The sequence below is a fragment of the Elgaria multicarinata genome, chromosome 4 (genome assembly GCF_023053635.1).
Source record: "Elgaria multicarinata webbii isolate HBS135686 ecotype San Diego chromosome 4, rElgMul1.1.pri, whole genome shotgun sequence".
NCBI lineage: Eukaryota > Metazoa > Chordata > Lepidosauria > Squamata > Anguidae > Elgaria > Elgaria multicarinata.
In genome coordinates, this window is record NC_086174.1 from 17,901,351 (window position 1) to 17,922,279 (window position 20,929).

General features: G+C 43.6%; 1 protein-coding gene across 28 annotated transcripts in view; it reads left to right on the forward strand.

The window, feature by feature from the left end:
- The window catches only part of NRXN1 (neurexin 1), a 1,218,662-nt gene that overhangs the window by 1,176,131 nt on the left and 21,602 nt on the right, over nt 1-20,929 (forward strand). For 18 of the 28 annotated variants that reach the window (XM_063123832.1, XM_063123845.1, XM_063123836.1 and 15 more), the window contains one exon: nt 11,802-11,889. In XM_063123832.1, the coding sequence (XP_062979902.1) occupies nt 11,802-11,889 (88 nt within the window). The remainder of the gene's footprint in view (nt 1-11,801; nt 11,890-20,929) is intronic. The other 10 variants (XM_063123833.1, XM_063123847.1, XM_063123837.1 and 7 more) reach the window with 1 other exon arrangement.

Genomic DNA, 20,929 nt, shown 5'->3' on the forward strand with positions numbered 1-20,929 from the left:
AACCCTCACTGCTTGCAAATGTTTCAAAGCATTTGACTCAGTGCAGAAGATCAACCTACAGTGATCGGTTTGCACTAAATAAGCGCAATCCAGAGCTATCAAAATCAATGGGAATTGTGGCATTGACTTCAGAGTGATCTGTGGACTACATCTTTCTCAAAGTGGATGCCTGGGAAATTGTGGCTGCTCTGTCATGAAGTTCTTGGTGTCAGCCATCATTTTCTTTTTCTTTTCCCATCCCTTTTTCGCATCCATCCAAAAATGCCAATGGTTGAAAATGTGACAGTATTGATAAAGGTAACTTTTATGCAGCTTTGACAATGCTGAGGTTAAAGCACACGCACGCACACACTTGCCTCCTTCAGCATCTTTTGTATTATTTTGGAGGTGCCTGCTTCCGTGTAATGATACCAGAAAAGGAACTTTTGTTTTTAAAGGCAAGTGGTGGTGAGAGATAGAACAAGAACCTCTAGTTTTTACATGCATCCTTCTGCTTCTAAAGAAAAAGCATTCTCTGTGTCTTCCGACTAATACTTTCCCCCCACTGCTGCTCATATGAACATAGAAAGCTACCTTATACTGAATACTTCTATGTTATTATTATTATTATTTATTTATTTATATAGCACCATCAGTGTACATGGTGCTGTACAGAGTAAAACAGTAAATAGCAAGACCCTGCCGCAGGCCAAATGGCTTCACTGTGTGTGTGTGTGTGTGTGTGTGTGTGTGTGTGTGATTTCAATCAGGAAAATGACATTAGCAGAAGACCTGAGGCTCATCAACACCAAGCAGGATATTCTACTATGAAAGCGGTATGAAAGTCATATATAAAAGGCAGGAGCCACACTACTGCTTTCTAACGGTATTGAAGTGCACTGACAACTGTTGGGGCCCGTTGACACATACCATATAGTTCTTTCATACCCCTTTCGTAGTGCTATATCCTGCTTGGTGTGGCTCCTGCCTTTTATATACCACTTTCATACCACTTTCATAGTGGAATAACCTGCTTGGTGTAGATGAGGCCCTACCTAACACCAACACATAAAGGAGGATTTTGTGCAAGTTGTATCTGTTGCTGAACACACAAATAGATGTAAGTTCATCATAGGGATTGGAGTAATGCCTGATGATGTCACAAAGACACCACTGCTTCCCTAAGGCAAAAAAAAATAAAGCAATGAGATACCTCCATGCATTTCCCAGGAGGAAGGTGATGGCCTCTCTAGCTAAAAAAAAGGAGAGTGTTTTAAACACATGACCATTATTTTAACCTTTGTAAACCACCCAGAGAGCTTCAGCTATGGGGCGGTATATAAATGCAATAAATAAATAATAAATAAATGTTATTTTGAACAGAACAGAAGGTACAAGAGTTAATTCATAAGGGGCAGGAGTTCATTCCATGCTGTGTGCGAGGGACAAAGTTACATTGCTCCTTAGTCGCGATGTACAAGAATTTCATTCCTGTTCTCAAATCATACGAACATATCCGTTCACAACCCCAAATTGTGAGGTCAAGCAGGAATGCAAGTTTCTGGGGGAAACGGATTTCCTGAAGTTGCATTGGCATTTGAAAGTGCATGCTTGCGTGAATGTGCACGTCCAGAAATGTGGATTTGCGCATATGGATGTTTGCATAAGTGAGCATTTGCGTAACTCCCCCCAAAAAACATGTTTTAGCCTACAGGGGAAATGTGTATTTGTAGTTGGGGAAAATGCACGTTTCAAAACACACATGTGCAATGGTTCATTGAGGAAAATTGCGCATTTTTAAAATAATGTGCATTTCTCCTGATTAAAAACAGTTTTGGTGTTGTTGTTTTTTAAAAAAACAACTCGCATTTGGGAATGCAAACAAGGTGAAATGAACTTCAAGGGAGAATTCGGAGAACTTAACAGGCTTGGAAGTTGCATGTTTGCCCTGTCCCATTAATAGGCCCCATTATGGTTCCAGTGGCTGTTAATATTGGAAGGAACATATTGGATGAAGCCAAATTTATGTTCAGCTGCAGGGAGGGGAAGTGTTAATACAGTCAGTGGGAAGGAAAAAGTAGACTTGATTGATTTTCTGAGAAGAAGGTCTATGAAATTCTAGCACTTGAGGAAAAAATATAATAATGTTATTATTTTTATTAAAATATATCCTCTGTTCCTCCCAGGAAATTAAATACATTCGATACATGAAACACCTAGGCTATGATACTCTAGGAAATTATTTCTGATTCATAGAGCTACAGTTCTCAGCCATCTTTTAATTTTGAGAAGATTAACTTCAATATGCAAAGCTTTCTGACATGGTGCTGTCTATGGCCTTAGCTAGACCTAAGGATTATCCCAGGCAAACGGAGGGGTCGTCCCTGCCTGCTCCTGGGATCCCCTGTGTGTCATTTGGATGCACAGGGATGATCCCAGGACGATCCTGGGATATAGGACTGGTCTAGCCATGGCCTTAGTCTCTTCCTTTATGTGATTCCAAAGCAATGCAACCTTTGCTCTTTTTTTCCAATGATTTCAACTTCATTGCCATGCGTAGAGAATAACTCTATGGACCTGCTCGGTAGAGTAGCAGCCTTCTCTTAGGCTCCAAGAAAGGTATGTCGAAGCTCCCCCGCTCCATAAATGTTTGGTGTAGTAGAGCCTTCACCAACTTGGTGCTCACTAGATGTTTTGGGCTTCAACTCGCATCAGCCCCAGTCTTCATGGCTAATAGATAGGGTTGATGGGGATTGTAATCCAAAACCAGGTTGGGGAGGTCTGGCCTATACTTTCAGTGTGGCTTGGGGATGGGGGTTGGGTGATATGCTTTGTGTTGTTGTAGAAGAAGGAAGAGTTGAAGATGAACGACCCGCACATACAGATTCTTTAAAAAAAATGGACTTAATACTTGCTGGAAGTGGAATGCGTGTTTTTGTAATGGAGGGAGAAGGTGGTTATTATTAATCAATTTCATAATAAATGAATATAAAGGATGTGCAACACCCCCCACCTCCCCCCCCCCCCATTTTGACTCAGACCCAGATTCGGTGCTTTGGAAAAAGGCTCACTTGGAATGATTCGGAGTTAGTCCACTTCCACTCAGTACCAAGTCGGAGCCAAGGTTTAGAAAGCTGTTGCTTCATACCGCTGAAGAACTACCATGGGAAATCCAAAAGTGGCTATAACCTTCTCTCTCTCTCTTTCTCTCTCTCTCTCTCTCTCTCTCTCTCTCTCTCTCTCTCTGTCTCTCTCTGTCTCTGTGAGAATTGGATGATAGTCTCAGGCACAGCAGAGATTAAACCTGCCAAGTGTCAAATGAATAGTGCAGAGATTTTTGTGCCATTTGTCTTTATATATTAGATTATTTGTTTTTCAGGGAACTGCTGATAACCTTTTTTGTATTTTTTCTTCCGGGCAGAATTGGATAATATTTTGCAGGGATTAAGACTGACAAATTTCATTATGGTCGTTGCAAGAGGGTTGGGCAAGAGCAGCCTTGACGTTTTGAGGATCTCCAAACGAGGTTCATTGTGGACCATTGGTCCGAAAATGACAGACAACCTAGAAGTGTAGCGAAGTAAAAAAAAATATTAAAAATTGTAAAGTTTCAGAAGGATAAGTGCAGCAGTTCGTGTGAAAGGAGAGTTCTCCATGTTTTGGGTGGATGGGGCGGGTGAGGTATCACAGGTTCAAGGTAATGACAGGGATGCAGGTTGTGGGGGGCGCAGGTGGCCCTGGGGGGGAGCAGCTGCTCTTCGTAACATTGGCTGAGATGGTTTGCCAATGAGGACAACGTGTAATGTGTGAAGCCGTGGACTCAGCTGGCATTGGGAGGATTCTAGCTCAATAAAGTCTGTGCTGATTGGCAAAAGCTTTCCAGCCTATCACAATAAGGATGTCCAGTGGTGGATGTCCAGTGGAGCCCCAAAGGGGGCTCTACGGACACACACACCCAACTTGGCTGAGCTGCAGGTTGTTCCAGGAAATCCAAGAAATGTTTTCCGTTTTCTAATTTACGCAAGTAGAGATTTGCACAAATGGCAGCCGGGGATTTCATTCACAATTTGCACAATCATTTGCACATTTTTTTAAAAAAAATCATAAAATCCACTAGCTGGCCTAACTCGATGCAGACTGAGTTGGGTCAGCTAGCAGAAGTCGAATTGGAGTCCAGGGCCTGAACCGAGAAAAGGTCATCAAGCTCCACCCCACAACGGGACTCCTCCGCCATCTCTATATCAGGCAGGGCTCTTCCCCAACCCTACCCAGAGATTAGGTACTTTGCCACTGAGCTATAGTCCTTTCCTTCAGAAGCCAAGCTATATTACTGCTGCCCTGGAACTAGGGATATGTGAGAGGTTCGTTTTGGTTCATTTGTGAACAAACCTCACGCACTCATTCCTGATCTCATTCTGCTGCTTCAAAAAATGCATGCTTTGGGGGAAATGCAAATTTTTACCCTTCAGTCAATGTGGAGGGGGGGGAGTCCGCATTTTGGTATGCCCCTTGGAAAAATCCACGCCCAAATGGACACTTTTCACGTTCATACAACAATAAAAAGCACTCCACCGAGTGTGGAAACAGGGAGGACCAGGCTGCTAGGGCCTTTGCTAGACCTGCCGGCTTATGCCGGCAGGGAGGCGGGGCCAAGGCACGCTACCGTTAGCGCACCTCGCCCAGGCTTCCATACGTTGGACGCGTAGGGACGTCGGGTCCCTGCGGCGTCCGCCATTTTAAAATTTATTTTAAAGGGGCCGGGTGCGGCCCGAAGACGGCGGACAAGGTGAGTGTTTTTTTTGGAGGGGGTTGTATGGGGGGGGCGAAGGATGGCAGGGTGGGTGGCACGGGGGGAGGGCGGGTGAGATCGCGCCGCGCGCCGCCCGAGCAAGCAGCTCGGCCCCAAAAAACACTCACCTGCCATCCTTCGCCCTCCCCTCTCTTCCCCCCCCCCCCGGGCCGATGGTCCAGGCAGGTCCGCGGCTTTTCGCGGCTACTCGTGAGTAAGCGAGTAGCCGCGAAAAGCCGCAGAAGTCGCTAGACGTTCCCCAGCTGCGGCCTGAGGCCGGAGCTGGGGAAAAGGCGCGCCATAAGCGAATTCGCTTATGGCACGTTGGAGGAGGCCTCAGCGCGGCCTGCCGCCGGATTCCCCTGTGCGTCATCTGGACGCACAGCAGGGAAACCGGGTCAGAAGGCGCGCTAAGGCCTCGTCTAGCAAGGCCCTAGGTGGAATTCACAGAACCTTGATGAGTTGAGCTTTGTCGATTCTCCCATCCCTACCTGGAAGTTCTCATCCGTTTGAGAGGTGGGGAGCTTGCCACGCTATATATCAGAAGGCATTTCTCCAAAAAGAAGGCGAACCCACGTAGTTCCATGAAATTAATGCTGCTTCTGCTGGCTCTTTTTTGTTATCGTGTCGGAGGCTGGACAGGTGGTTTTATAGTACATAAAAAGGTTAGAAGTGCCAGCGAGAGCAAAAGTGGAGAATAGGATTGATTAATGTGACATATTTGAGTTTTCTTTCTGCTACTGTCTCAACAGCCAGTCAGAGATCAGCTTTACACACAGTAAATTAAATTTAAATTGCACAGTCTTGGTGAGAAAATTGCTCAGTTAATCTAGCCTCCTGAAATGAAATTTTGTGTTTTTTTCCACATGAACTCCATCCTAATTTTTCATACCCTGTTGGTTGCTGCTAGAAATCCCATCAGTTTAGCTTATTTTCGTTTTCTTTTTAAAAGCCAGGTATTAGCTTTCAGCAAATTTATCTTACGGCTCAGCAATGTAATTTGTTGAGACTCCAACAGGAACGGCTAACCGAAAGATTTAAGCAATGACTTTCACTTTAAATATTTAAATTTGGGAGGGAGAAAAAGCCATGAAAAATGCAACCAGCAAATAAAGGGAAGGAACATGCCCGCACAATACAAACATTTAAAATGTGGCAAAATGTATGTACGATATTCGTAACAGCTTGAGATAGTGAGTTGAGTGTTAGCTGAGTGCTAGCTGTCCATAATAAATTTGCAGTGCAATCCTATACGTGTCAACTGAGAAATAGTATGGTCACCCTAAATGAGAAATAGTATGGTCACCCTACATGAGAAATAGTATGGTCACCCTACATGAGACCTATTAGGCCTGTTCAGACAACATGCTAAGCCATGGTTAGGTGTTCAGTGTTTAAACCATGGTATTGTGGCCACCATGGTTAGGAATGGTTCACATGACATGTTAGGTCATGTTTCACATGACATGCTAAGCCATAATGTTTAGCTCAAAATGCTTAACCTCTGAGACTTCGGCCACAGCTAGACCTAAGGTTTATCCTGGGATCATCTAGGGTTTACTCCTGCCTGAGCACTGGATCCCCTGTGTCACCTAGATGAACAGGTTTGACCCCTGGACGATCCAGGGATAAACCTTAGGTCTACTATGGCCTTAGTGTGTTGTCTGAACATTGAGTTCAGTGAGACTTGCTCCCAGGTAAGTGTATATAAGATTGCAGCCTTTTTAGCTCTAATCCATAGGATGATGCAGAAATTAGTGCAGAAATTAGTTCTGCAGAGTGAATGTTGTATAGTAGTTACAGCATTGGACTAAGATTAGTGTGCACAGCCAGCGTGTGATGAACTGGAACTGGGGAGAACCGGGTTCTAGTCCCCACTCAGCCAAGAATTTCACTGGGCCTGTTCAGAAGACACCTTAAACCCTGCTGGTTAAGGCTTTTGGGCCACAGCTAGACCCTGGATCGTCCAGGGGTCAAACCTGTTCATCTAGGTGCCACACAGGGGATCCAATGCTCAGGCAGGGGTGAACCCTGGATGAACCCAGGATAAACCTTAGGTCTAGCTGTGGCCTTGGTTAAGCAGCAGGATTTAAGATGTCTTGTGCAATGCATTTTGCTAAACCCTGGTCACTCACTAACCACAGTCGGACCGTCTGCAGCAGGGTTGGTGGCTCTAACCTTGGCTTAAAGTGTCGTGTGTGACAGCACGGCTTGTGGTTAGTGCTAACCCCAGAGAACCACAATCACTTTGAGCTGGTGACTGAGGCCAGATCTACACCAAGCAAGATATTCCACTATGAAACCAGTATGAAAGTGGTATAAAAAAGGCAGGAGCCACACTACTGCTTTCTAGCGGCATTGAAGTGCACTGACAACTGTTGGGGCCCATTGACACATACCATATACCACTTTCATAGTGTTATATCCTGATTGGTATAGATGTGTCATGGGCCCCAACAGTTGTCAGTACACTCCAATACCGCTATAAAGCAGTAGTGTGGCTCCTGCCTTTTATATACCACTTTCATAGTGGAATATCCTGATTGGTGTAGATTAGGCCTGACTCTCAGCCTAACCTACCTCTCACAATTGTTGTAACGATAAAATGGAGAGGAGGAGGACCATGCAAGCCACCTTAGGTTTTTTGCAAGATGGGAAAAAGCAAGATATAAATGTAACAATAAATAAGATAAAATAAAATAAAATCCCTGAACAGCCATTTTTGTGAAGATAAAGCAAAGTGGGAGAGAGAACTATCCCTTGAACTCCATGGAGGAAAAGCAGGATATAAATGTTACATACTTCAGTATCCAAGTACTTTGTAAATAATGTGCAATCCTTTGGAGGCATAACTGCAAACATCATGAGCTCCTTAATATAAATTAAACATGGGGATGGTTGTCCATTTCATGTAAACAACGGCTCAGTTTAGATGAAATGGCAAACACTTAACTAAGCAGGCATTCCAGTTATCTGTTGCCAGGTTTAAAAAGAGCTTACTAGGGAATTTTATTTCATGTTTGGTTTTACCAAAATTCTCAAATTTCTCCATATAAGAAATGAAACGAACTTGAGATTGAAAATCCCAATATTCAAATATGGGAGAAATTGAAACTGACAGATTTGACCATCCAGTCTCATGGCTTTGAGCACTTAGCTCATAAAAGTCGGGGTTTGCTTTTCTGATTATTCAACCACTATTCAATTAGGGTTGCAGCCTCTCTTTTTCTGATAGCCTGCTCATCTTTAACAGCTACATCCTTTCACATCTATTATTATTATTATTATTATTATTATTATTATTATTATTATTATTATCTTGTAGAGACTATGGACCATTTCAGAATTACATGGCAGCAAACCCGGGTTTTGAGACTGAAAGTACTCTGGACAAGGAGGACCATTGCTCAGTGGTGGACTTAATGTTTTGCATGGAGAGGTGGCCCACTTCACCTCTAAAATTGCAGAAATTGCCCATTTACGATCACCATTTTGCGCCATGTAAATATATGAAAAACCAGAGCCCCAGTTGTCCATAAAAATGTTAGCTTGCAGGGAGGAACAGGTGGTGGCGGGGTGTTCCCTGACCGTACGGTGCTTGACGAGTGCACAGGGTGTGCCCCATGACTAGACAACCAGGATCTGGGAGTCCAGGCATGATGGGAGTCCCCTCAACTCCCTGACCCAGTCAGACACCCACACAATCCCTAAGCTAGATGGACAAATAGAATAACTTGGTGTTAAGGGACAGTGTCCAATTCAGAGCCAAAACTGCAGGAGCAGAGCTATAGGATGAGACGCTGCCCCCTTCAGGGACATTCCAGATGACTTCTTTTCACTTCCAGCTTTCATTGTAGAAAAACAAGTATCTCCTGTTTTTAATTTGTGAGGAGAAATGTGAAGGCAATTACTCAGTAAGAAGTGAATCTTCCAGCATTCTGGCCAGTTAATGCAAAGACACTTAGATAACTGACAAGTGTTCATTTTTAAATGTTTTAACATTAAACACTTTTAATATTGAATGCATTTTTTAAAAAGCATTAAGTTACCTATAAATAGGTTCTTGCTGTTCTGCATTAATAAGCACACACACACACACACACACACCACACCTCTCCCTGTAAAATCTTAGGCCTCCATGGTTTTTGCTAAGGACCTGAGGCAATCCTGGTCCTTTGGAGAGTGTACTTGTATGACACACACATTTCTAATACATGTTTTGTCCGATTGCTCGGCTCCGTCCATTTTCTTCTGCTGCCCCTTACGCCTGGAACGCTCTTCCAGAACATTTGAGAACTACAAGTTCAATCGCAGCTTTTAAAGCTCAACTAAAAACTTTTCTTTTTCCTAAAGCTTTTAAAACTTGATGCTGCGCAGACTTTATACTGTTAGTTTTACCCTACCCTGTGCCTGTTTACCCTACCCTGTGCCTGTTTGCATTCTCTTCCCCTCCTTATTGTTTTACTATGATTTTATTAGATTGTAAGCCTATGCGGCAGAGTCTTGCTATTTACTGTTTTACTCTGTACAGCACCATGTACATTGATGGTGCTATATAAATAAAATAATAATAATAATAATAATAATAATAATAATAATAATAATAATAATAATAATAATATAGTCTTGCATGTACAGGAATCTTAGGTGTACACCTAAAAGCAGAATATATTAATGCACAAAGGAAAGAAGCTGCAGTGAAGGGGAAATTAGGTTGACACACCTGCCCCCTTTTTAACTCTTTAAAAGAAAAATCTAATAAAGTTAGCTGATAATGCTGAGATGAATTTGACCAGTCTTCCAAGAGGGTCTTTAATCCAAGCATGCGTTATTATGATTATCTTGCTCTGTATGTCATCCCATTACACCTTGGTGGCAGAGAGAGGGATCCTTCTTTACCTTTTAAATCCTCCTTTAATGAAAACTCTCTGAGCAGCTGTCCTGCAAATCGTGGACGTTTATCATGGGTGCTACTAATGGTGACCAGAATTCATTTATGCCAAGCAGATCTTTCTTCCATCTTTCACCTTCTAATTAAAAGGGGAGGAAATTGAAGCACAGGAAAAATGCGGCTGTCAGCTACCTCGCCGTTGCATGAAGTTAGATAGTGCTCATTTTGTTGTTCCTTCATGGCTGGAAGGCTAGGGCAGGAATCGGTTGTGCCTTTGGCTTCCCTTTTATGCCACGTATAAAGCACATGAACATATAGAGCTGTCTTTTAAACAATCTAGATAGCATTGGATTGTCTGTGCCTTGACTGACAGAAAATCTCCCAAGTCTCAGCAGTAAGATTTATTTATTTGTTTGTTTGTTTGTTTGTTTGTTTATTATATATTTAATCCTTCTAATAACGTATGTTTTCCTGGGCAGATTGCAAAAGCTAAAAGGATAAAAGACAATCCAAGACATGCAGAAAATACAATACAGAAGGATGAACACATTTATCAGAGTCACCTATTCCTGCATTCATTTTTTTAAAATGGATATTGTCTGTTTTTGTTCGTATTTTATGCTTTTTATGGTTTTAAATTTTGTATATTTGTTTTTAATGTGCACTGTTTTCAACTTTTGTAAACTACCCAGAGAGCTTTGGCTATGGGGTGGTATATAAATGTAAATAATAATAATAATAATAATAATAATAATAATAATAGTTCTTTGCACACTTTTTTATGAAGGAATTTGCACATTTTGATAAGGGCTTATTAAAAGAAAAATACCCATCTTCAGCACCCGAATTCAATATATACAAGTATTCCCAGCATGAAAAGAACTATGTTGTATCTGCCTCCCATATAGCTGTTAAAGATTGTAAGATTGCCCGACTTGGCATGAGTTGAGTCAGCTAAGCTCGCAAGCACCCACTTCCTAGCTGAGTTGCCTGTCTCCGTCGTTGCTATAGTAGGGCACATCAGGAGGAGAGGGAAGCACCTCCTCTCTCCTTCTCTATCCCTGCTACTGTGGCGGCGGTGGTGGTAGAAGTAGAGTCACCATATGAAAAGGAGGACAGGGCTCCTGTATCTTTAACAGTTGTAGAGAAAAGGGTATTTCAGCAGGTGTCATTTGTATGCCTGCAGCACCTGGTGAAATTCCCTCTTCATCACAACAGCTAAAGCTGCAGGAGCCCTGCCCTCTTGACCAGATGCAAAAGAGGGCAGAGCAAAATCCTAGAACCTGTGTATTGCCCAGTGAGAATGGAAGAGGCCATTGAGAAAGCATACAAACTGTCTACCCTGTGCCCCTGAAGATAGTGTACTGCCTTCAGGCATGGAAGATGCTGTCCCGTTGTCTGTGTTGAAGAAAGACTGAGCTGTCGGTCCAGTCAGCTTTTGGAATGGAAGAGAGCGCCTCCTTGTTCAGGCAGCAAAATATCTTAGGACATCCCTGTGGGAAGGCAATTAATCCCATCCCCAAAATATTTTCCAGGTTGGAGACTAGAAATAATGAAAGGAAGAATCAGATCGAAGAGGAAATACAAGAGACATGGGTAGTGTGTTTCAGGAATTGCTTCTTCTCCTCCCCACAAGTAGTAGATCATGGGCTTAAAGGAGGAGAGAGAGAAAGAGTTGCTGAATGGAGTAGGGCTGTCCAGATGAAGGCAGATGTGTAGAAGGAAAAGGGGAGAGGAGAATAAGATGTCAATCCTGTACACGCTTCCCTGGGAGTAAGTCCCATTGAAATCAGTGGAACCTACATCTGAGTAGACATGCATAGGATTGTACTGTAAGTACATGAAATGGTGCAAAGTAGAGGAAACAACACTGGAGACGAGGGATGTGATGCCGCCGCAGTCAGAGAGACGGAGAGCCGCACCGACCGTCCCACTGGACCTCTGACATAATCCTTTCTTAACTCTCCAATAAAAAAAGAATCTTACCTCACCATTAAAATAAATAAATAATACAGAGTGCTGTGAGTCTCTGAAGGTGTGTGATGACTGCCAGCACTTGCAAACCTGGACAGTAACAGAGGCAAGCAGGTAGTTGGACAACCAGTTTGATTCATTAACATGGGCTCTTCCTTTCCTTTGCAGACCACAGATGACATCCTGGTGGCCTCAGCGGAATGCCCCAGCGACGATGAGGACATTGATCCCTGTGAGCCGAGCTCAGGTGGGTTAGGTTAGTCAACTTTTTTATTACTTTCTTTTCATTTTGATTCTTTGCATGCAGCAGTGACGAGAACCAGCTCTTTCCTCCTGCATTCTCGCACTGGTGGCAGAGAGAAAATCCAGTCTCAGCCCAGCTCTGATGGGTCTCAGGTATCAGCATAATCAAGGAGGGAGAAAATGATACCCACCCACCCTTAAGTTTGCATGTCTGAAATTACTGGAAGTTTAACCCACAGCCTTTTTTTCAAGCAGCCCTCAGTCCCTGTCGACCATTAAGATAAGAAAACTAGGAGCAACATGGAGAGACCTGAATATATTTCTGTGACAGTACATTTTTTTCCCATGTGGACTAGAAATTTTATTGTGGTTCCCAGGATCCCTCATGAAAATGGGTTAGAGGGTAGTTATAGCCACAAATGTTTGACTCCATTGCTTTAAAAAAATGCTCTTAGGTCATAGGGTGACCACATGAAAAGGAGGACAGGGCTCCTGTATCTTCAGCTGTTGTATAGAAAAAGGAATTTCTGCAGGTGTCCTTTGTATGCATGCAGCCCCTGGTGAAATTCCCTCTTCATCACACCAGTAAAGCTGCAGGAGCCCTGCCCACTTGACCAGATACAAAAGGCACAAAATTCCCTTTTCTATACAGCTGTTAAAGATACAGGAGCCCTGTCCTCCTTTTCATATGGTCACCCTAATTTAGAACATGTTCTTAATTTGTACATATTTTTGTTCCACATACTATGTTTATTAGATGTTAGGTGGATAAGCTACCTTCATATGTAGCAGCTGAGCTTTTGTGGGCCAGGAAGTGTTTGGGCCACTTTCAAAATTGATTGGACCTTCCAGTCATTATTATTATTATTATTATTTATTTATATAGCACCATCAGTGTACATGGTGCTGTACAGAGTAAAACAGTAAATAGCAAGACCCTGCCGCATAGGCTTACAATCTCAGTTGCATGTCACTGCACATGCATTTGTTAGGCAAAAGCCAATTTGCCAGGAAAGATTTCATGGATGAAGCAGTGGAAATTATTAAGGCATACATGACTGCATCATAAATTTTAATGAGGAATCCATCATTCCTTTGTAGGCATTAAGAGTTGTGGATTTCTCTCTGTATACGGATTCAACCCATATTCAAAGAGCATCTCTGTGCTCATTGTGTTTCTGGAGATCTTCGAACTCTATCCCTTCACAAGACTGATGTCACTATTTATAATACTGGTGTCAAAATATGCAAAGCAATGGAAAAGCAGATAGCTTCCATCTTAATATTTTAAAATGCAAATCCATTAAAAGGGGGTGGCACTCTTGTTATCATCAACGTAAGGACAGCCCAACTGGCTCAGACTAAAGTCCTATCTAGTCCCATCTTTATGTAATTACGCTGGATAATCCCACAGGTAGGGGATGTCACAAGCGCCTGATTGCATCCAGAAGTCTGGCAGACCCTCCACCCACAAACGCCCTCCCAGACCCAGTCTGGCGCAGGTGGAGTGACCCGCGAGGCTACCATTGATGCAGGGGGCCCCCCTCACAATTTCAGCTGCTGAGTGCTCCCTGGGCCAAGCTGAGCCTCAGAAGAGGCTTGTGTGCCACAGCAGGTGGATAGTGATGGTGAGCAGCCGCCAAGGCGCACGTGGGTGATTTCACCCACCCCTACCCACAGGCAGGTATGTGCATAACAGCACCATCCCACTCATGTTCCCCGGCAACTGATATTTAGACACTTACTGCAATTGTTCACGCCCGCTGAACACAATATATATATATATATATATATATATATATATATATATATCCTGGGTACATGTGCAAATTTTGCAGAGAAGTTGCCATCCTCAAGCCCTTTTGGTGGACTTCCCGGAAGTTTTGGGTTGACCACTGTTGGAAACAGAATGCCAGGCTAGATGGCCATTGGCTATCTCTAGTGGGGACACTTCCATACATTCTAATTACAGGGATTTTTATTCATATGGTTGTTATGTAATATCTCAGAAAAAAAATGAGTCAAAGCATTGCTTCCTAGATGGGGGGTTTCCAGCCAAATTTCTAGATTGTATGCACATTTCTATATTCCTTATCTCTACATGATTATGTTATTTCCTTCTAAGGTTCATGGGGGCATTTCAAACTCTAGGAACCAAAAGTAGTATTAATAGGTGCCGTTGTGCTGGTAAGGTAGACTAGCTAAATTCTGAGTTATGCAGAATTCCTCTTCAGGCAGGACTTCATAGAATTATAGGCCTAATCTACACCAAGCAGGATATAGCACTATGAAAGCAGTATATAAAAGGCAGGAGCCACACCAAGCAGGATATTTTGTTGTTTATTCGTTCAGTTGTTTCCGACTCTTCGTGACTTCATGGACCAGCCCACGCCAGAGCTTTCTGTCGGCCGTTGCCACCCCTAGCTCCCCCAAGGTCAAGACTGTCACCTCCAGAATATCATCCATCCATCTTGCCCTTGGTTGGCCCCTCTTCCTTTTGCCTTCCACTTTCCCTAGCATCAGCCTCTTCTCCAGGGTATCCTGTCTTCTCATTATGTGGCCAAAGTACTTCAGTTTCGCCTTTAATGCCATTCCCTCAAGTGAGCAGTCTGGCTTTATTTCCTGGAGTATGGACTGGTTTGATCTTCTTGCAGTCCAAGGCACTCTCAGAATTTTCCTCCAACACCACAGTTCAAAAGCATCTATCTTCCTTCGCTCAGCTTTCCTTATGGTCCATCTCTCGCAGCCATAGGTTACTACGGGGAATACCATTGCTTTAACTATGCGGACCTTTGTTGTCAGTGTGGTGTCTCTGCTCTTAACTATTTTATCAAGATTTGTCATTGCTCTCCTCCCAAGAAGTAAACGTCTTCTGATTTCCTGGCTGTAGTCAGCGTCTGCAGTAATCTTTGCGCCCAGAAATACAAAGTCTGTAGAGGTATGAAAGAACTATGAAAGCAGTATTTGGTATGTGTCAATGGGCCCCAACAGTTGTCAGTGCATTTCAATACTATAAAGCAGTAGTGCAGCTCCTGCCTTTTATATACTGCTTTCAGAGTGCAATATCCTGCTTGGTGTAGAGGAGGCCAAAGAATAGTCAAATTGTAAGGGGCCTCTAAGGTCATTGAGTCCAACCCACTGCTCAATGCAGGAATCCACCTTAAAACATACTTGACATATGGCTGTCCAGGTACATCTTGAAGGCCTCTAGTGTGGGAGAGCCCACAACCTCCCTAGCTCATTGGTTCTACTCTCATACTACTCTAACAGTCAGGAAGTTCTTCCTGATGTCCAGATAAAGTCTGGCTTCCTGTAACTTGAGCCCATTAGTCCATGTCCTGCACTCAGAGATGATTGAGAAGAGATCCTGGCCCTCCTCTGAGTGACCACCTTTCAAGTCCATAGTTCTGTGAATCTTGAAAACCCACCATCTTTCTGTACCAGCACAACATCTTAGATAACAAAAGGCATCATTTGATATTTGGTCTCACTTCTTTTTGGACCAGCCAAACAACCATTTTCATTGTCTGGGCACTGTGGGGCATTTGAATCAATGAAACTTGCTATGAGAATCATGAGAGCTGGCAACATAGAATAGATTTCAGAGCCTGTTGCTTTGGCTCTCCTGTTGTGTTTCACTCCTTTGCTTTTGCCAGGCTCCTCTCTGGCCATCTGTTTCTGATGAAACCTTTTTGCATCTGTTGCTGAGGAATTGCCATTACTGTGGCAGTAATTTTCAACTTCTGATAATTCTTAACATTATTTATTTGGAATATGAAAAGAAAAAATATCCTGCACTATTAAGAGGGCTCACTGTGGGCCGCTGCATTTCTAAAGCCGCACATAAAAATTCAATCTAAAAGTATCTCCTACTGAAAATATGCATTTTTAATTATTAAAAATATTTCTAGGCAACCTTTAAAGGCAAACACCCTCCAAAAGTGGCTTGCTTAATAAAACCCCATGCAGCCATAAAGCCATAAAGCAGGCTTGTTTAGCCTGGAGAAGAGAAGATTGAGGGGAAACATGATAGCACTCTTCAAATACTTAAAAGGTTGTCACACAGAGGAGGGCCAGGATCTCTTCTCGATCCTCCCAGAGTTCAGGACATGGAATAACGGGCTCAAGTTAAAGGAAGCCAGATTCCAGCTGGACATCAGGAAAAACTTCCTGACTGTTAGAGCAGTATGACAATGGAATCAGTTGCCTGGTGAGGTTGTGGGCTCTCCCACACTAGAGGCCTTCAAGAAGCAGCTGTCAGGGATGCTTCAAGGTGGATTCATGCACTGAGCGGGAGGTTGTTTTGTAAGTTGGACTTGATGGCCTTGATGGCCTTGTAGGCCCCTTTCAACTCTAGTATTCTATGATTCTGGTCCATAGCAAATGTAAGATGCCAGGGTGTGTGTGAGTCCTAATCTACACCAAGCAGGATATTGAACTATGAAAGCGGTATATAAAAGGCAGGAGCCACACTACTGCTTTATAGTGGTATTGAAGTGCACTGACAACTGTCGGGGCCCATTGAGACATGCCATATACCACTCTCATAGTGCAATATCCTGCTTGGTGTAGATGGACAACCATCTGTCAGATGTGCTTTAGGGTGGATTCCTGCATTGAGCAGGGGGTTGGACTCGATGGCCTTGTAGGCCCCTTCCAACTCTGCTATTCTATGATTCTAAGAATTAATAACATAATCAGTCAATACCAGCAATAATAACAAATAACTAACAACTGCACTTGCTGCCTGTTTGCTACTGGATGTGGTTTAAGGTTTTGGTACTAGTGTACAAAGCCCTAAACAACTTAGAACCAGGATACCTAAGAGAGCGCCTTCTCCCTTACCAATCTGCCTGGTCACTGAAGTCATTGGGGGACATGGAGTCCACCAGGAGAAGAGCCTTTATTGTGGTGGCCCCTTTTTTTGGAATTCCTTGCCCCTGAAGGTCAGGCAGGCTCCAACACTGTGTTGCTTCCTCCACCTCCTGAAAATGGTTCTTTTCCAGGAAGCATTCCTCAACTGACCAGCCACCATATTTTTTTGTATTCTGTTTAAATTGAAGAATTTTAATATGTAGTTTTACCTTTTTATTTATTTATTTATTTATTTATTACATTTTTATACCGCCCAATAGCCGAAGCTCTCTGGGCGGTTCACAAAAATTAAAACCACAGTAAAACACCCAACAGTTTAAAACACAATTACGAAATACAGTATAAAAAGCGCAACCAGGATAAAACCACACAGCAAAGTTGATATAGGATTAAAATACAGAGTTAAAACAGTAAAATTTAAATTTAAGTTAAAATTAAGTGTTAAAATACTGAGTGAATAAAAAGGTCTTCAGCTGGCGACGAAAGCAGTACAGTGTAGGCGCCAAGCGGACCTCTCTGGGGAGCTCGTTCCACAACCGGGGTGCCACAGCGGAGAAAGCCCTCCTCCTAGTAGCCACCTGCCTCACTTCCTTTGGCAGGGGCTCGTGGAGAAGGCCCCCTGTAGATGATCTTAAGGTCCGGGTAGGTACATATGGGAGGAGGCGTTCCTTCAGATTTTTACTGTTTTATTGCTATGTTCGCCACTCCAGAATCTATTTTAGATATGGAGTGGTAAATAAATATTGTAAATAAATAAATAAAATTCAACTCAACACAACTGAATCATTCCAAATAACAACCATCTAACCAGTGTTACATTATTTTCAAACAAGGCTGAAAACGGAGGCTACTGTAACACTAAACAATGTTGATTGAAAATGGTTCACTGGTTCATTAGAAAGAAAGAAAAATGGTCTAGAGCAGCCTTCCTCAACCTGGGGCGCTCCAGATGTGTTGGACTACAACTCCCAGAATGCCCCAGCCAGCTGCTGGCTGGGGCATTCTGGGAGATGCAGTCCAACACATCTGGAGTGCCCCAGGTTGAGGAAGGCTGGTCTAGAGGGAGCTAAGTGTAATTTTTAAAGCAGGCATGTTTACATAAAAATGTTTTTAATATGGAAACCATTTTGCCCTTTATAGACTTTGGAGCTGTGGATCTCCTCAGCCGTGTATGCACAGAAATAATAAAAGTATCATTCCATTAAGGATACTTCTGTAAAACATACCAATTATATTAGATGCTTATGAAAATATTCATCTCTAAAAAATAAATACCACTATCAATATTCCACAGTTCATAAAATGTCTGGTTATCTTAGAATCCAAAAATTGTTTAACTGCTGTGTATATATCACACTCCTGTCCCTCAAATGTTGACACGTCTTCATCACTCTAGGGCAGATCAGCCCATTTACCCATTTTGGAATTACACCTTAATTGTGAGCTGGAGATGTGTGATCTCTCCTGAAGGCGATTTGTGGATTCATATAGAAAACAAGCAGGGCTCATTTCTGATCAATATCTAATCACTTCCTCAGATGTGACAATTTCCTCCAAAGATTTAAATTACATCCTGAATTGCTCTTCCTTCTGCACTAGAAACCCTGGCTTCACCTTCTTTTTGTTGGCTTAATGAGCCCAGGTTTTCTGCACGGCTGGCCTACTGTGGTGTCTCCTGGGAGAATAGACTGAAGTCAATATTTCTAGTGTTTACAATACAGTTCTTCTGAAAGGTCCTTCAACACTGATATTGCTCCATTGAGTGGGAGTTTCAGAACCAGTGGAGCAGCCTGCACAGGACTCCTCTCTTGGTGCCCTTGGCTATAACTAACTGGTTGGCACATAGATACACCCAGATGGCTCAGAAGATAATGTTGCCTGCCGGACCCAATGACCTCATGTACTAGCATGGATTGGGCACAAAGGCAACTACACAGGCACAGGATAGCACTCTTCAGGTATTTCAAAGATTATCACACAAAGGGCAAGGATCTCTTCTCAATCATCTCAGAGTGCAGGACACGGAATAATGGGCTCAAGTTACAGGAAACTAGATTCTGGCTGGACATCTGGAAAAACTTCCTGACTGTTAGAGCAGTATGACAATGGAACCAGTTACCTAGGGGGGTTGTGGGCTCTCCCACACTGGAGGCATTCAAGAGGCAGATGGACAACCATCTGTCAGATGTGCTTTAGGGTGGATTCCTGCATTGAGCAGGGGGTTGGACTCGATGGCCTTGTAGGCCCCTTCCAACTCTACTATTCTGTGATTCTGTGATCTTCACTGTGCTGGTGAGAGGATGAGAGACACACCACGCAACAAAGCAACTTTTTTGACAATACTTCAATAGCTTTTGCCCCCACCAGATACAAAATACAGTGATTGTTGGCAAAGTTGTTTTATAAAAGTGGTTGGAAAAGAGATGGAGTCAGAGGCAGATTGAGGCTATAGCTAGATGGGGCGATATCCTGGGATCACCCCTGTGCATTCACATGATGCACAGGGGATCCTGGGAACAGGGAGGGATGATCCCTCTCTTTTCCTGGGATCTCACCCTACATTTCTAGCCCGCTTTTTACACTGTCTCGGGCTCATCCCAGCCCGAGGCCGCGGAACATGTGGGCGGGCGTTGTTTGTCCCAGCTCCTCGCGAGTAAAAGCGAGGAGCCAGGAACCGTGCATGGGGCGCAGAGCTCCTCAGGAGCTCTGCGCCCATTGTGGGTGGGGTGGGGTGAGTGGGGAGGTATTTTTTTAAAAAAACTTACCATTTTTCGCACGAGCGCTTGTGCACTCTGCTTTACCAAAAAAAACCAAAATGGCGGGCTCAATGTCACATGCCACGTGTAGACCAGGACAATGATCTCACGATCATAAAATCATGAGATCATCGACGTAAAAACCCTTGGTCTAGCTGAGACCTAGGAGCTCACCTGTGTTCACCCGTGCTCCATCCTGGTGGCCACGACTGAATCAGCAACCTTTCTACAACCTTGCTGGCTTTATCTGTGGTAGCAAGCCTTTATAATGAGATTAGGGATGCCGCAAGCGTCCAACTGGGCCCAGGAATCCGGGGGACTGTCTAGCGAGGGCGGGCAGGTACCAAGCACTCACTGGTCCAAGCTGAGCCTCAAAAGAAGCTTGTGCAGCCTGATGAGTGGGAGCGGATGGCAGGGACGACAGGGTGAACATAGGGTGACCATATGAAAAGGAGGGCAGGGATCCTGTATCTTTGATAGTTGCATAGAAAAGGGAATTTCAGCAGGTGTCATTTGTATATATGGAGAACATGGTGAAATTCCCTCTTCATCACAGCAGTTAAAGCTGCAGGAGCTATACTAGAGTAACTACATTTAAAAGAGGGCAGGGCATCTTCAGCTTTAACTGTTGTGATGAAGAGGGAATTTCACCAGGTGCGACATGCATACAAATGACACCTGCTGAAATGCCCTTTTCCATACAACTGTTAAAGATACAGGAGCCCTGTCCTCTTTTTCATATGTCACCGTAGGTGAACATCCAACAAGTCAGGTGTGGGTGAGTTTGCCCACCCCTAAAATACCAGACACACCACTTTGGGATGGCAGCTGGGGGTAGGGGTGCTCTGATTCTGTTTCTTTAAGCTCCGGCACACGTAAAGTTGCCTTTGGAAAGTTCCCACTGATGGGGAGGTACAGGTACTTCTCTGACGCAAATGCTTTCGGTGCCGCGGCCAAAACATTCCTTCTACTAAAAGGTTTGCGTCTAGATCTCTGCAGTGGCTGATTTATAACACCCAGATCGATTGTGCTGAATTATTAATCTGGTAGATTTATTTAGAAAAGTGGGACAACGACATCATTCCTTGGGAGGGACGTTCTGCCAAAACTGTCGCTGCCAGCGAGCCCTTGTCTGTCACCTCCGGTTTTGCTTGCTGCGCACCTGCCTGCTGATAAATAATGAATGGGAAGATGCAGCTTGTGACAAATCCAGGGAATACAAAGAACAAAATAAAAACCAAAACACCGTAATGCAAACTGCTAATCAACCAAGCCAGCCCATAAAATATAGCCAGATAGAGAGAGAAAAAACAGGGGGGGGGAGGTATAAAAGTGCAGATTGTGTTAGTGTATGCAAACCACTAATTGGGACCGGCTTGCTGTCAGGCGAGGATTAATGCAGTGGCTCAGGCACGAAGGAGA